Genomic DNA, 16,513 nt, shown 5'->3' on the forward strand with positions numbered 1-16,513 from the left:
CGGGGAGCTCATAAAAGTGGGCAGCGCTGCAGAGAGACAGCTGTGCCTAGGAGCAGCTCTTGTGCACAGCACAGCCTGCAGGTGACAGAAGGAGAGGAGAGAAAGGGGAGAGAGCTTACAGGATGTGAACCATGTGAACAGGCTGTGAGCTCACTGCAGGAGCATTGCACACAGACCATGACAAGGTCTCACTGCAGCCTATGCAGCTGCTTTTCATAGAGGGTTAACCAAAGCCGGGACATCCCGTAGCAGGTCTGGCTGCAGGCTCTGCATGTTTCTTTACTGTGGAAAAAGCCTTCTGCTTTAACTGAGGGTTTCCGTGCTGCAGTGTCAGAGCACAGCCCTGAGTGCTGCGTGTCCCAGCACGGCTGCAGGCTGTGCAGCCGGGGCTGCAGGCGGGTGCCCGGGGCTGTCCAGCAGATCAGGGTCCCTGCTGTGCCCCAGGGGCTGTGTGCCGGGTATGGGACTCTGCCGCCTGCCAGGCTCAGCACTCAGCCTGCCCGGGGAGCTGCCCAGGGCGCTGCGGGGAGATGTGTGGGGGGAAGGAGCCCCCCGGCAGGGCTTGTGCTGCCACAGCTGCTGCCTGGGGCAGGGGGATCACAGCTCCACTGCACAACAGGGTGTTTGTAGGGGTGCTTTGCAGGAGGAGAACCAAGTCAGAGATTTTCCATTTCCTGCTCTGAGTGAAGGGAAGAGGATTAGGGGGCAGAAATCTAAAAGGGGCTGTCAACTTTGAACACGGCTCTGAGAGTCCGCAGTTTCGGGAACTCCCCATGCACTGGTTATTTTGTGGATAGTCACACAAGTTGTGCTTTCAGCCTCTCATTCCTAAAAGGATGCAGTCAGTTACAGTGATAGTTGATTTCTGCAGACATTAATAGTTCATTTGTCCTGTAAACAGGCTGATTTCTCTGAGACGATTTGACATGCACAGATGCTGGGGTTGGGGTCTCAAGGAGCAGCTGCAGCAAAGAGGAAAATATCCAGGAGGATGGGATATGATTAGGATATGAGAAGAAAGTAAGAGCTCCCTAATATTCTACTCTTTAAGGGATGGTTCATATTCATGAAAATAACTTCAAATTCTGGAGTTTAATGATCATTTTCCAAAGGGAAAGGAAAATTATTATAGTATAGCAGGAGGAGTGTGTCTGAGAGTGGTCTGGACTTGTCATTATTTTCTGCACTCTGAGCAGGACTCCAAGCCCAACAACAGCAGATGCCCAACAGCAGCTCCATTAGTGAGTTCCTCCTGCTGCCATTGGCAGACACGCGGCAGCTGCAGCTCCTGCACTTCTGGCTCTTCCTGGGCATCTACCTGGCTGCCCTCCTGGGCAACGGCCTCATCAGCACAGCCGTAGCCTGCGACCGCCGCCTGCACACCCCCATGTACTTCTTCCTCCTCAACCTGGCCTTCCTCAACCTGGGCAGCATCTCCACCACTCTCCCCAAAGCCATGGCCAACGCCCTCTGGGACACCAGGGCCATCTCCAATGCAGGATGTGCTGCACAGGTCTTTTTCGTAGTCTTCTTCATCTCAGCAGAGTATTCCCTTCTCACCATCATGTCCTATGACCGCTATGTTGCTATCTGCAAGCCCCTGCACTACGGGACCTTAATGGACAGCAGAGCTTGTGCCACCATGGCAGCAGCTGCCTGGGGCACTGGGGTTCTCAATTCCCTGCTGCACACTGCCATTACGTTTTCACTGCCTCTCTGCCAAGGCAATGTTGTGAACCAGTTTTTCTGTGAAATCCCCCAGATCCTCAAGCTCTCCTGCTCAGGCTCCTACATCAGGGAAGTTGTGTTTCTCATTTTTATTATCAGTTTATGCTTTGGGTGCTTTGTTTTCATAGTGGTGTCCTATGTGCAGATCTTCCTTGCTGTCCTGAGGATGCCCTCTGAGCAGGGACGGCACAAAGCCTTCTCCACGTGCCTCCCTCACCTGGCTGTGGTCTCCCTATTTCTCAGCACTGCCTTTTTTGCCTACCTGAAGCCCCCCTCATTCTCCTCCCCATCCATGGATTTGATGGTGGCATTTCTTTACTCAGTGATGCCTCCAGTAGTGAACCCCCTCATCTACAGTATGAGGAGCCAGGAGGTCAAGGATGCAGTGAGGAAAGTGATAACCAAATGTGTTTCAATAGCATTGAACTGCCCATCTTTTAAAATTCATGACTTGTAATGCAGCTTTTTAATGAATCAAGCTCTCTTTTATTGTTTATTTTGTGCCATTTTATATGTGTAATTTATTCTTATTTTTTTAAAAATTGTATTGTAATGCTTTTCATTACAAAGTCATTTCTGAAATCAATTCCTGTTCATCTTGTACCTTTGTAGTGTAGCCCAGACATGCTGTATATAGCGAAACATGCTCTCTGTGAACCATAACATAATAAAGGTCATGCAGTCACTCTGACTGTCCTCCTTCAGGTGAGACATTTCTGGGGCTGTTGGGGTCAGATGTTCTCAGAAACCCACAGTCCAGCAGGAAGCACACAGCTGTTCATCAGACTGTGCAATGACTTCATCCTCCAACAGATCAACAAATGATGGGCCATCCCTGCGCTTCTGGCTGGGGTCTGTGTTTTCAGGCTCACATCTGACGGTGCCTCTGAGTGTCCAGCAGCAGCAGCTGGTTTGTACGTTGGTTGTCAGATCCTTTCTTCCTCATTCCCTGTTAGACCCTTCACTGGAAAAGTTCTTGAATGTTTGTTATCATGTCAGAAGTTTCCAAGCTTCCTTCAGGGCTTCTTCCATTTTGTACACAGAGGTGGTCACAGCCTCCAGGATGTTCTGTGGAAGAGGAACTGTGCACAGAGCTCTGATAGGTCCTACAGGAGAAATTCCAGAGCATAGGGATGTAGGTAGAAAGCTGCCAATAATGAGATGACTGACATGAGGTGGTCAGGAGAAGCCTGGAGAACAGAGATGGGAGTCTGAAGCTAAGGAAAGTGAGCCTACATGCCCTGCTCGTAAGTATCTGCACCAGAGAAGGTGGTCCACCGTTACCACTGCTGAAAAACACCTCCCACTGATGCACTCTGCTCACAAACACAGTTTGGTCTCCAGAGGCATTCAGCAAACATTGCTGAATGTTAACGAGTGCAACCTTTTTCTTCTTGGAGGAATTCAATGGCACACATTTGCTTCATGTGCACATCCATGTCAGAAGGCATTCTGTCAGACTGCCCCTCTGCTGTCATCTGTCATATGGCAGCAACACGTAATGGGAAGTTGGTTGGAAGGTTCACATTCCATGCAGAAGCAAAGGATCTCCTCAGGGAGCAGCTCACAGCTGCCACTGCTCTCCTCGCAGCGGCGGTGCTCTGACACAGTGGTGCAGAGCCCGGAACATTGGGGCCGCAGCCCGCAGAACCAATGGCGGCCACCAGGGGGCGCAGCGACCCATTACACAGAATCACAGAATGACCGGGTTGGAAGGGACCTCAAGGATCATGTAGTTCCAACCCCCCTTCCTAGCAGGGCCACCAAACATACACATTTACTAGATCAGGTTGCCCAGGGCCCCGTCCAACCTGGTCTTGAACACCTCCAAGGACGGGGCATCCACAACCTCCCTGGGCAGCTTGTTCCAGGACCTAACCACTCTTCTAGTAAAGAACTTTCCCCTAACATCCAACCTAAATCTTCCCTCTTTCAACTTAAAACCATTCCCCCTAGTCCTGCTATTATCAGCCCTTTCGAAGAGTTTACTCCCCTCCTGGGAGTAAGTTCCCTTCAGGTACTGAAAGGCTGCAATGAGGTCACCCCGCAACCTTCTCTTCTCCAGGCTGAACAAACCCAACTCCCTCAGCCTGTCCTCATAGGGGAGGTGCTCCAGCCCCCTGATCATCTTCGTGTCCCTCCTCTGGACCCTTTCCAAAATCTCCATGTCTTTCTTGTACTGAGGGCTCCACACCTGGACACGGTACAACAGATGGGGCCTCACAAGAGCAGAGTAGAGAGGGACAATCACCTCCCTATCCCTGCTGACCACCCCTCTCCTGATGGAGCCCAGGATCCCATTTGCTTTCCAGGCTGCCAGAGAAATCTAGGAATCTAAGAAACAGAGTCCAACCATCCTACAAACCTAAGAAAAGGAAAAATAAAGAATCCTACAAAGGAAGAATCCTATGTGCTGGAATTTCTACATTCATACAGCTCTAGAATCCTAGAAATCTAGAATTGGAGAAACAACATCAAATATGAGAATCCTACTATCGTGATGGAACCTGAATGTCCTAGAATCCCAGAATCATCTTGGTACGAGAAGACCTCTGAGGTCATCAAGTGCAACCAAGAACATGCTGTACCATGGAAGTCCCTACACCCGTTCCCCAGCACCACAAGTTCAGGGCCCAGCAGGGTGCTGGATGACATGTCACAGATACGGGTTCAGCGGTGGACTTGACAGCTCTGAGTTAACAGTTAGTTGACCTGAGAGGTCATTTCTAACCTAAATAATGCCGTGATGGGTAGATCACTGCAGGGGAGGCTGTTGTCTGAGCAGCCTGAGAACTCAGACCATGTCACATTTCACTTGTTCAGTGTTTGACTGTTTCAAAAGCCTGAGTATTTCTTTTTAGATGTCATCAATCCAGCCAAGGGGTTTTCCTGAGGAGAACCTTTCACATGAAATTGCTATCAAGTTTCATCCACCTGCTTTGAATTGATCTCAAAGACAGTCTGTACCTCACCTCAGTCTCGATTCCGCACTAATGGCAGCACAGAAAATTGATTGGTTCTTTCCAAAAGAACACCAGAGTAGGGATAATGACACATTACATTTAAATGTAGTGAATGAGGCAGCACTGATCAGCTCTGACAAATACTGCGCAGAGTTGAATCAGCCCAAAGGAAACTCTTCCAGCTGGCTGCTCTCTGGGCAATTTCCAACGTAAACATTCAAGTGCTCTTCTCATAGATGACCCACAGCAGCTCTCCTGTTTATGGGAAATGCCCTGTGAAAGCTGTGACCAGCTGGCTGTTCTGTCAGATGAAGCACTTCAAATTGGCATATCATGTTTCCTTGTAGAATCTTTGAGTTGTTTGCAGTTCTAAGCCATTTATCAGCTCTCTATTATTTATTTCCTTTCATCCAGATACAGCAAGACTCACTTTCTCTGAAGCCATGACAGGAGGCTGGATCATCACAGGAACAAAACCCATAGGACACCTTTGTTCTGCTGAAGCTCAGGCACACAGCCCAGTGACTTCAGAACCTATTCAGTTGCCTTCAGCCAATTTTCACCCCCAGCCTTGGATTCCATGCCTGCATGTCCTAATGGCAAACTGTCCTCATGGACAGAGGCAGCACTACTGCGATCTCAGACATGCAATGCAGATTTCTGGATGTAACATGGGGACTTCTGTTCTTGGCTATGTAAAGACAGCAGAAAATACATGGCACATCTCCTGATGTGACTGAAGTGGTCTTGTCCCACCCCAGTGATGCTATGACTCTATAGTTCTATGGTGCTGTGATTTCGTGCTTCTGTGATTCCTCAGTGTGCTGATTCTATGAGTCTGTGACTCCATGGTTCAGGTAATCCATGATTTTGAGATTCCATGATTGTAAAAGTCATGGTCTTTGAGTTTTGCAACAATAAATGAGGAGGAAGCCCATCAACTATAGCCAAGCTATAATTCACTCCTGATCTCCAGCATGATGACAAAGGCACTGAGTGAACACTGCCAACCTCCCTGTGTCTATGTGTCCCCATCACCCAACTGTCCCCACTGCCCACACAGAATTATAGAATGGCCTGGGTTGAAAAATACCACAATGATCATCTAGTTTAAATCCCCCTGCTTAGTGCAAGTCACCAACCACCAGACCAGGCTGCCCAGAGTAACATCCAGCCTGGCTTTGATGGCCCCACCTACAAACTTCCAGGTCCCTATCACCAAGAAGTTCCCATTTGGCTGCATGTCCCCTTTTCCCCATATCTCCATTATGTCTCCATACATGCAGCCATAAGATGGCGCCATAAGATCCCATATCTTCATGTCCCCATATTCCTGTGACCCCTTGCCTTCCAAATATCTCCCTAAGTTCCTCACTGACCATGTCCCTGTTATCCTCACACCTCCCAGTGTCCCCAAATGCTGTGTCACAGTTCCGCAAAGGATCAGCCTCACACCTTGTAGTCTCACAGGACTGGACAGGACTCGGGGAAGACTCCTTGGACAAAGCCTTGATATGGGGACAGCGTCATCTCTGGGTGGTCCTGGGGGACAGAAAGGCCATGTGTGCTGAGTGCTGGGACATGGGGGATTTGGGCTCAATGCCATCAGGATCCCAGCACTCAGTGTTCTTCCTCTGATCCCTGGCTTCCTCATGTTTCCTGGGGCCATGGCAGGGGCCAGCTGCATGCAGGGCTCAGTCCATGTCAGGGGAGCCTGCCAAGCCCGGGGGCGTCTGGGGAGTGGGAGGGAATCTGGGAGGATAAATGCAGACCTTGCCTCCTGCAGCCTCACCCAGATCCCAGAGCACAGAGGAAGATGAAGGCAGCTGCGCTCAGCCTCGTGATGCTCCTCGCTGCCCTGTGCTGCACAGTGGAAGCTCAGGTGAAGCATCCGTGGGGGATGTGGGCTGGGGCTGGAGGTGATCGGCCATTGGAGATCCCCGATGCGAGCATCTCTCTCACACTCTCTCCTACTCCTCTCCCCACGGCCACTTGTGCAAGTGCCGGACTCAGAAGTTGCTGTGGTGAGTGCCTGGGCAGTCATGCTGATTGTGCCCAAGGGTGGCCCTAAAGGGGCCTCATCACAGAGGATTTTGGCTGATCCTTGGCTGTTTTTCCCCAGTTTGGTGGACTTCCATTGGTTGGGATGCAACAATGAGCAACTTTCCACCTTGGTGCACTGTAATCCAAGACAATATATGAGAAATCTGAGGAAAAAGCCCTTGTACCTGGTGCGTACAAAGATAAAAGCAGCCTATTATGACTCCAGTGTGTCTTATGAAGCAGAACTGGCGAGAAAAACAAGGCTGTTCTCACATCAAGCTATACTGAAATGGAAATTTCATAACTAGCACTCATTGACTTCTTTTGCTAAACAAAGATGTTGGTCCTTAAATTCATATACTGACCCCTATTTGCTAAGCTAAACAGTCTGTATCAGTATGAAGACAGATCCATATGTGGATTCATGTGGGAAAGGAAAAAAAACAACGCACACACACACACAAAAAGGACAGAACAAACAAAAATAACCTATCACCAAAACAAAAGAACTGGCGAGTAAAACAAGGCTGTTCTCACATCAAGATATGTTGAACATTTCAGAACTAGCACTCACTGATTCCTTTCATAAAGGACATCATCCCATAGGCATCTCAGATGCCTGTGTGGGGTCAGCTTCAGGCTAAGCACAAGAAGGACATGAACCAAAACATGCAGGTCATATTACCATACAAAGAGAGGCCAGCAGGAGCCACTGGATATACTGTAGTGTCTGTGAGCAAAAGCCATCCTGCCTCACCTGCTGTGCTGCCCATATGGGCAAACACTAAAGCACCCTTCACAATGCTGCCAAAAGTCTTTGGCACCATGTTCCATGGAAACTTCAAATTAAACAATGTGGGTTCCTGCTCCAAACACAAATAGACATTCTTAAATGCTTACGAGCAATTCAATGCTATCGCCGTCACTCTCACTGTTGCTATGTCTTTCATTATCACTATCACTATCACTATCACTATCACTATCACTATCACTATCACTATCACTATCACTATCACTATCACTGTCACTATCACAATACTCCTACGGTGCCATCAGTATGAAGCCATTGTTCCTGACACAGCATGCAGCTGCAACAAGCACCAGCTACGGGACATCTCCAATGAAAAAGAAAACCCCATGCCAACCTAATTGCTGCCATAGTATGAACACACCTGCTGCTGCAGTTCTCTGTCCCACCTGTGAATGCCTGAGGGCACAACTAGAGCCAGCAAATATATCTGCTCCAAACAGCTCTGAAAATACTTTTCTCTGTAGGGACTGAAGCAATTAGTGCTCCAAATGAGTCACTGAGAAGTTCTTCATACCTGCTATGAGAAAAGATACCCAATATTTTCATTAGCCCAAGTCATGCTTATGAATGCATATATTTATCTTGCCTTATTTGGGGTATTTTTGGGGTGTGTTTTCTTTTGGTGATAGGTTATTTTTGTTTGTTCTGTTCTTTTTGTGTGTGTGTGTGTGTGTTGATTTTTCCTTTCCTACTTATGGATCTGTCTTCATACTGATACAGACTAGTTAGCTAAGCAAATAGGGGTCAGTATATGAATTTAAGGACCAACATCTTTGTTTAGCAAAAGAAGTCAATGAGTGCTAGTTCTGAAACTTCCATTTCAGTATAGTTTGATGTGAGAACAGCCTTGTTTTTCTCACCAATTCTGCTTCACAAGACACACTGGAGTCATAATGGGCTGCTTTTATCTTTGTAACCATCAGATGCAAGGACTTCTTCCTCAGATTTCTCATATATTGTTTTGGATTAGAGTGCACCAAGGTGGAAAGTTGCTCATTGTTGCATCCCAACCAATGGAAATCCACCAAATTGGGGAAAAACAGCCCAGGGTCAGCCAAAAACTTCTGTGATGAGGCTGAGGATGGAAAAACAGAGATTAAGTGAAGGAACATATGTCATGGTTTTGTAATTTTGTAATTTTCCTATCAGTATTCCACATCATAACATCATGTAAAGCATGGATAATTTTACTGAATATGCAGTTCACAGAAGAAGACTACATATCCCAGAGAACATCATGGTCAGGGATAAGTCATGGGACCAGGACACTATATAATCTCGCTCCCAGGCTGGAGTGCTCTCTCTCTCGGACTTCTTGGAGAGTGGGAAGCGTTCCATATTATATTGTGTTATCTTGTATTCTGATATCATATTTAGTAAAGTAGGTTTTCCTCCTTAGATTGCTGCTGCTGTTCTTTATTTCCCATTCCCCTTTTCCCTTCCTTTCCAGGCCTGGGGGCCTATGGGGTGGCCCCCCCTGTCACAGGCATAGGTAAATCTAGTTAACCTGTGACAACATATGACCTCACAGATGCAATGTGTGTGCCTAGAGAACTGCAGCAGCAGGTGTGTTCATACTATGGCAGCAATTAGGTTGGCATGGGGTTTTCTTTTTCATTGGAGATGTCCCGTAGCTGGTGCTTGTTGCAGCTGCATGCTGTGTCAGGAACAATGGCTTCATACTGATGGCACCGTAGGAGTATTGTGATAGTGACAGTGATAGTGATAGTGATAGTGATAGTGATAGTGATAGTGATAGTGATAGTGATAGTGATAGTGATAGTGATAGTGATAATGAAAGACATAGCAACAGTGAGAGTGACGGCGATAGCATTGAATTGCTCGTAAGCATTTAAGAATGTCTATTTGTGTTTGGAGCAGGAACCCACATTGTTTAATTTGAAGTTTCCATGGAACATGGTGCCAAAGACTTTTGGCAGCATTGTGAAGGGTGCTTTAGTGTTTGCCCATATGGGCAGCACAGCAGGTGAGGCAGGATGGCTTTTGCTCACAGACACTACAGTATATCCAGTGGCTCCTGCTGGCCTCTCTTTGTATGGTAATATGACCTGCATGTTTTGGTTCATGTCCTTCTTGTGCTTAGCCTGAAGCTGACCCCACACAGGCATCTGAGATGCCTATGGGATGATGTCCTTTGTGAAAGGAATCAGTGAGTGCTAGTTCTGAAATGTTCAACATATCTTGATGTGAGAACAGCCTTGTTTTACTCGCCAGTTCTGCTTCACAAGACACACCAGAGTCATAAATAGGCTGCTTTTATCTTTGTACCCACCAGGTACAAGGGCTTCTTCCTCAGATTTCTTATATATTGTTTTGGATTACAGTGCACCAAGGTGGAAAGTTGCTTGTTGTTGCATCCCAAACAATGGAAATCCACCAAACTGGGGAAAAACAGCCAAGGATCAGCCAAAATCCTCTGTGATGAGGCTGAGGGTGGAAAAATGGGGATTAAGTAAATGAACATACGACCACCTTAGATGCAACTGAGCATGCCCAGAAGGACATTTGCATATATGTATGTGTTGTGGTTTTGTGCTTTCTGTTGTCAGTATTCCACATCACAACATCATGCAGAGCAGTGCCCGTCAAAGAGTTCGTGTTCTGGTTCCATATTACCTCCCTTTGGGGCAGTTTGGGTTCTTGGAGGGGCAGCATCTCCTGAGGACTTGGCTCGAGGAGGTGGTGGGCTGAGACTGTGCCCCCCTGTCACAGACTGATATCCTGTGATAACCCCATGGCTGAATGAGTTCTTGGAAAAGAACTAGAGGGAATGGTTTTAAGCTGCGCCAGGGGAGATTCAGGCTGGACATTAGGAAGTATTACTTCTCGGAAAGGGTAGTCAAGCATTGGAATGCACTGCCCAGGGAGGTGGTTGAGTCACCGACCATGGGAGTGTCCAAGAAACATTTGGATGTTGTGTTGAGGAATATGATTTAGCTGGGAAGTATCGGTAATGGTTGGACTAGATGATCTTGTAGGTCTTTCCCAACCTTGATAATTCTGTGATTCTGTGATTCTGTGATGTCCATCAACAATTAGGATCAGGTGGAGGATACAGTATAGGCCTGTCAGCCTGACCTCGTTGCCAAGAAGGTTATAGAGCAGATCATCCTGATTGTAGTAGCGCAACACATAGGGGACAACCAAGTGACTGGGACCAGTCAACATGAGGTTATGTAAGGCGAGTACTGCTTTACTAAGCTGATCTATGATCATGACAAGGTGACCAGCTTGGTGGATGAGGGGAAAGCTGTTGCTGTTGGCCTCTAAACTTTAATGAAGACACTGTTCCCCACAGTGTTCTTCTGAAGAAACTGTTTGCCTATGGCTTGGATGTGTGTGTGCTTCTCTGGTGAAAAACTGGGTGGGTAACTGTGACCAAAGACCTGTGGTGAAAGGAGTTATCCCAGGTGGAGGCCATTCAGGACTGGTATTCCCCAGGTTTCAGTGCTGGGGCCACTTCTCTTTGATGTTTTCATCAGTGTTCCTCAGGGGTTGGTATTGGAGCCTGTCTTGTTTAATCTCTTTAATCTCCCAGTTGGAGCAGTTTGGTCTGCCTGGGGGTAGGAACATCCTGCACAGGGATCTGGATTACTGGGCTGAAGCCAATGGGATGAAGTTCAATAAGACCAAATGATGAGTCCTGCACTTTGGCGACAACAGCTCCAGGCAGCGCTGCAGGCCTGGGGCAGAATGGGTAGAAGACTGCATGGAAGAAAAGGACTGGGGGTGTTAGTTGATACTCAGCTGAATGTGAGCCAGCGTTGTGGCCACAAAGACCAATGGCATTCTGGCTTGTATCAGAAATTGTGTAGTTAGCTGGGCTATACAACAACCCCAGGCAACCCTACAGGCTTGGGGAGGTGTGGCTGGAAATCTCCTAGATGGAAAGGGACCTTTGTGTGCTGATGGACAGTCGGCTGAATATGAGCCAGCAGTGTGGCCAGGTGGCCAAGAGGGCCAATGGCATCCTGGCTTGTATCAGGAATGGTGTGGTGAGCAGAACTAGGTGTCATGGTTTAATAATTTTGTAATTTTACTATCAGTATTCCACATCATAACATCATATAAAGCATGAATAATTTTACTGAATCTGAAACTTACAGAAGAAGACTACATCTCCCAGAGAACAACACGGTCAGAGATGGGCCACGGGACCTGGACACTATATTATCTCTGTCGCAGGCTAGACTGACGTCTTTCGAGTTCTGGCGTTCAGGGGAGTGTGTGGGAGCCTTCGCCGTTTCACCTAGATTTACAGTAGGCCTCTCGGTTTCGGGACTCATTCTCTCTCCTATTTTGCTTGATTCGTTAGCTCAGTTTTCAATTATATTGTATTATATTGTGTTATCCGGTATTTCGATATAGTATTTAGTAAATAAGTGTGCCTCCTTAGATCGTTGCTGCTGTTTTCTTTTCCTAATTAACTTTTTTCCTTTCGGCCTAGGGCCCCTGAGTGGCCCACAGCCCCCTGTCACAGACGCAGGTGGATTTTCGTTCAAACCGTGACACTAGGGAAGTCATCCTGCCCCTGTACTCAGCATCAGTGAGGCTTCACCTCAAGTACTGTGTTCAGTTTAGGGCACCTCAGCACAGGAAAGACATGGAGGTACTGGAGCAGGTCCAGAGAAGGGCAACGAGGCTCGTGAAGGGCTTGGAGAATCAGCCCTATGAGGAGAGGTTGAGGGAGCTGGGTCTGTTTAGTCTGGGGAAAAGGAGGCTGAGGGGAGACCTTATTGCCCTCTTCCAGTTCCTGAAAGGTTCTTACAGTGAGAGTGGGGCAGGTCTCTCCTCACTAGTGACAAGTGACAGGATGAGGGGAAATGGCCTCAAGTTGTGCCAGGGCAAGTTTAGGTTGGATATTAGGAAGAACTTCTTTACAGAAAGGGTAGTTAAGTACTAGAATAGGATCCCCAGGGAGGTGGTTGAATCGCCATCCCTGGTTGTGTTTAAGAGCTGTTTTGATGTGGTACTTAGGGATATGATTTAATGTAGGGTTTTTAGAGTTAGGGTTCTGGTTAGGCTGTGGTTGGACTTGATGATCTTCAAGGCCTTTTCCAACCTGGGTAATTCTATGATTCTATGATTCTATGGAGAAGATGATTCCCCTGTTCTTGGCACTGGTGAGGCCACACCTTGAGTACTGTGTTCAGTTTTGGGCTCTTCACTATAAGACATTGAGGCTCTGGAGCGTGTTCAGAGAAGGACAACAAAGCTGGTGAGGGGTCTGGAGCACAAGCCTTATGAAGAGCAGCTAAGGAAATGGGTTGATTTGTCTGGAAAAAGGGGTGGCTCGTGGGATGTGGGGGTAGATGTAACTGTGAGCAAGTCACCAAAGAGCTTATAGATTCTTTGGTAGACCTTATCACTGTGAAACCCTGGAAGACCAGAGTGTGAGACAAGAGCAAGCAGTGTCTGTTTGCATCCATGGGTAGACAGGAGGTTCTACTGATATGCATTGTTAATCCTGTTATTCTTAAGAAACCTTTCATCCTTTATCAGTGTTGTTTGGGAGAAGCTGGGACCAATTAACTGATTAGAGGAACTGTTAGAGGAACAGGAATGTCTTGCTTGTAAGTGAATGGTATATAAGATGTATGTTGAGCACAATAAACACACACTATTCTGATTCTACAAGAAACTAAGAGAGCTCTCTAACTCAACTGAGCATTGACAGTGGGAGACCCTATCACTCTCTACAACAACCTGAAGGGAGTTTGTGGCAAGGTGGGCAGTGGTCTCTTCTCCCACGTAATTAGTGATAGGCATAGAGGAAATGGCCACAAGTTGTTCCAGGGGAGGTTCATGAATGACAGAAAAGACCACTTAGAATGTATTTGATATTTGCTTTTTAGTAAGGAGCCATATGCAAACAACAAAAACACATCAGCTATTCAGCAGCAAGCGACAGAAACAGCAGGACTAAAAAGCCTCCCTGTCACCCCACCTACTGTATAGCATTTTCCAGTATTCCTTCTAACAGACCAGCATCATCATGTCTGACATCCCACAAATGTGAAAGCTGAATCAGAGCCTGGTACACTGAGAAACGTGGCGCACACTGTGGCCAGATGTGCTTGTTGGCACTGCAGCTGGATTCTCAACATGTCAGTCAGGAGCACCCAGAATGGTGAACTCACATGAAGGCACAGGAGCTTTCCCTCCAGTCAGACTCCCACAGAGGATGTGCTTGTGTTCTTATTCACAGGAGCAATACTGTCAGGAAGAAGAACTGGTCCTATAAGCTGCTTTAACACAGAGGCCTGTGCATCTGTAAGCGCACCTTCAGTATCATTTAGTGCAAGAGAAACGTTCAACACCTGTGTCTAAGATTAAGGTTCAGACCCAAGCTTGCTCTGTGCTCAGTGGAGGAAGGTGACCAAAAGAGGTTCCCTCCCCCTCTGGTGGTCACGTAATCACAGAATTATCAAGGTTGGAAAAGACCTAGAAGATCATCTAGTCCAACCATTACCAATACTTCCCAGCTAAATCATATTCCTCAACACAACGTCCAAACGTTTCTTGAACACTCCCATGGTGACTCCATGGTGACCCACGTTGTGCCACTGCTGGCTTTCTGGAGGTGCACACCTCTCTCTTTCACCCATGAAGGTAAAGCACAGAGCAGGGGTTTCTATTCCTGTGCCTAATTCCTGTGTGATTAAAGCAAGACGAGAGAAGTCCAAAGCAGCAGTGCCTACCTTAATGGTTGGGGTCCAGGGGAGAGATGCTCTCGTTTCTTTAAAGCAGTTCTCACCTGGCTGACCACTCTCCCCAGGGCACCTTGGACTTCCTTGTTCTGCAGACAGTAAATTATGGGGTTTAGCAGGGGAGTGAGGATCCCGTATAGCATGGAAACTATCCTGTCCTGGTGAGGTGAGTAGGTGGAGGAAGGCCGTACGTACGTGCAGATGGTGGTCCCATAGAAAAGGCTTACCACTGTCAAGTGAGCGCTGCACGTGGAAAAAGCTTTGTGGCTGCTCTTGGCAGAGTTCATGCGCAGGACAGCAAAGAGGATGTGGGTATAGGAGATGAGAGTGACTGCAAAGGCACTGCTTCCAAGGATCCCAGCAACTGTGAGAGTCACCAACTCCCGGCTGGCAGTGGGTGAGCAGGAGAGTGCCAGAACAGGGGGTATGTCACAGTAATACTGGTCAACCTTGTTCGAGTCACAAAAAGAGAGCGTAAAAATCAGAGAGGTGTGTAAAAGAGAATTAAAAAACCCGATTACCCAAGTGCCAATGGTGAGGTGAGCACACAGCTTCATACTCACAATACTCATGTACCGCAGTGGGTGGCATATGGCAATGTAACGGTCATATGACATCACAGCCAAGAGAAAAATCTCGGTGCCTACAACATCAATGAGGAGGAAGAGCTGGAGCATGCAACCAGTGAATGAAATTGCCTTGTTCCCCAACAGCAAGGCCTGCAACATCTTTGGCACTGTGATGGTGGGACATATGATATCCAGTAAGGATAAGTTGCCAAGGAAGAAGTACATGGGGTTGTGAAGGCGAGCATCTGTCCTAATGGCAATGAGGACGGTGATGTTGCCTGCCATGGTGGCCAAATAGATACTGAGAAGTAGCACAAAGAGAAGAAAACGCACCTCTGGAGCATCAGAAAGGCCTACAAGAATAAACTCAGATACTGTTGACATGTTGACCCCCTGCATCTTACCTTTCCTTGTGGAGATTTCACAGGTGTACCTGGAAAAAAAATAAGAGTAAAATTTTAATTTTCCTCCTGAACAAGGTGATGTTTTGGTCTGTTTTGCAGTTTAAAAACAATTCCAAGTTTGCATCACCTAATGGAAAAGTAAATATCTAGAGATAGAGATGATATAGATATAGATAATATTAAGTGTAAAGTGATGAGTCAAAAAGCTTAACTTTTCTGAGATAGGAGATCATAAGAGTTGAAGACAAAAACCTAACAATATTAGCACTTTTAGGATCTAGCTGGGCGTTGTACTTCTGCCTTCCATCTCAGAGGCCTCTAGGAAGACTTGGTGCATATTGTGACATTAAGCATAACTTTTAATAACTATGCAGTGATTCTAGAGGGAGATTAAGTGCAGCACGAGCACCTCCTTCCTTGATACCAAATACTGAAATGCCATAAGAAATGTTTAAGCAGGAATAAAAGGCTCATGGTGTTTTAAATCACAGCATCACTTGGGAAGATGGGAAATTAGTTAGGTGGAATACATTGGGAACCGCATGGAAATACTCACTGCAATGAGGGGTTTGTTACAGGTGATACACTGCAGTCTGCACTTCCAGGAAACCTGCCTGTCCTTCTGTTCCTTTCTACATCCAGTTAGAAGATCAGAGAAATGATTCCACGGGAGATTTCAGAGCACCAATTTGTTAAGGAAGAGCTGAGTCCTGATTTAGCAGCAAAAGAATTTTCTCGCATAGAATCACAGATGGTCTTGTATTGGAAGAGACCTTAAAAGACACGAGTATCAGCCAGAATGCCAGCCCAGATGCACGAGTAAGTGTCTCTTCATTAACAAGGTGTCATAATTATATGCTGGGGATGTACCTAGGGAGGAGCGTCTCTGAGGTTTTCTTGAACACACATACAAGGCACTTCAAGAGTGCAAAGAGTTGCAGGGATGTGGCAATGCAATAAAACAACTTCCTTGCCCCGAATCTTTGGATTCCAGTCACTTTGGTGTTGTAGAACATTACCAATGAGCTGCGGTTCCGTACTTAAGTCTACCTTCAGGACAAGGGAATAAAAGGCATCGTTCTCAATGGGTCCTTACCAATACGCCTCAGGGGCCACTCCAGATAGTGGAAATTTTATGTATCACATGAGTTTTGACTTCTTTAAGCCACACTTCTGTCACCTTTACAAAGTCTTTATCACTGTTTTCCAACCTTGGTCTGGTGCCTGCACGTAATGGGGCAAAAATAACTTCGGCAGCAGCTCC

The 16,513-nt window shown here is 47.0% G+C and overlaps 2 protein-coding genes across 2 annotated transcripts; one reads left to right on the forward strand and one right to left on the reverse strand.

The window, feature by feature from the left end:
• Positions 1-1,213: 1,213 nt before the first annotated feature.
• LOC146759157 (olfactory receptor 14C36-like) lies at positions 1,214-2,226 on the forward strand. The gene has a single exon (XM_085510259.1). It carries the CDS (start codon positions 1,220-1,222, stop codon positions 2,183-2,185), a length of 966 nt encoding a protein of 321 aa, XP_085366385.1. The 5' UTR covers positions 1,214-1,219; the 3' UTR covers positions 2,186-2,226.
• Positions 2,227-2,718: 492 nt separating this feature from the next.
• Positions 2,719-15,244, reverse strand: LOC146759158 (olfactory receptor 1f45-like). Its single transcript, XM_085509911.1, has 5 exons — positions 14,268-15,244; positions 6,295-6,424; positions 6,160-6,233; positions 4,317-4,372; positions 2,719-2,834 (listed from the first exon to the last, which is right to left on the reverse strand). Exons 1-5 carry the CDS (start codon positions 15,242-15,244, stop codon positions 2,719-2,721), a joined length of 1,353 nt encoding a protein of 450 aa, XP_085366037.1.
• Positions 15,245-16,513: the final 1,269 nt, after the last annotated feature.

This window comes from Coturnix japonica, chromosome 10, assembly GCF_054131305.1.
Source record: "Coturnix japonica strain WE chromosome 10, WE-NBRP24, whole genome shotgun sequence".
NCBI classification, from domain to species: Eukaryota; Metazoa; Chordata; class Aves; order Galliformes; family Phasianidae; genus Coturnix; species Coturnix japonica.

Coding starts and splice junctions, on each gene's coding strand:
- LOC146759157 (XM_085510259.1), top strand. CDS start 1,220: ATGCCCAACAGCAGCTCCATTAGTGAGTTCCTCCTGCTGCCATTGGCA.
- LOC146759158 (XM_085509911.1), bottom strand. CDS start 15,244: ATGCAGGGGGTCAACATGTCAACAGTATCTGAGTTTATTCTTGTAGGC. Junction 6,234..6,294: donor TGAGTGCTGGGATCCTGATG/GCATTGAGCCCA, acceptor TCTGTCCCCCAG/GACCACCCAGAGATGACGCT. Junction 4,373..6,159: donor CCCGAGTCCTGTCCAGTCCT/GTGAGACTACAA, acceptor CATGTCATCCAG/CACCCTGCTGGGCCCTGAAC.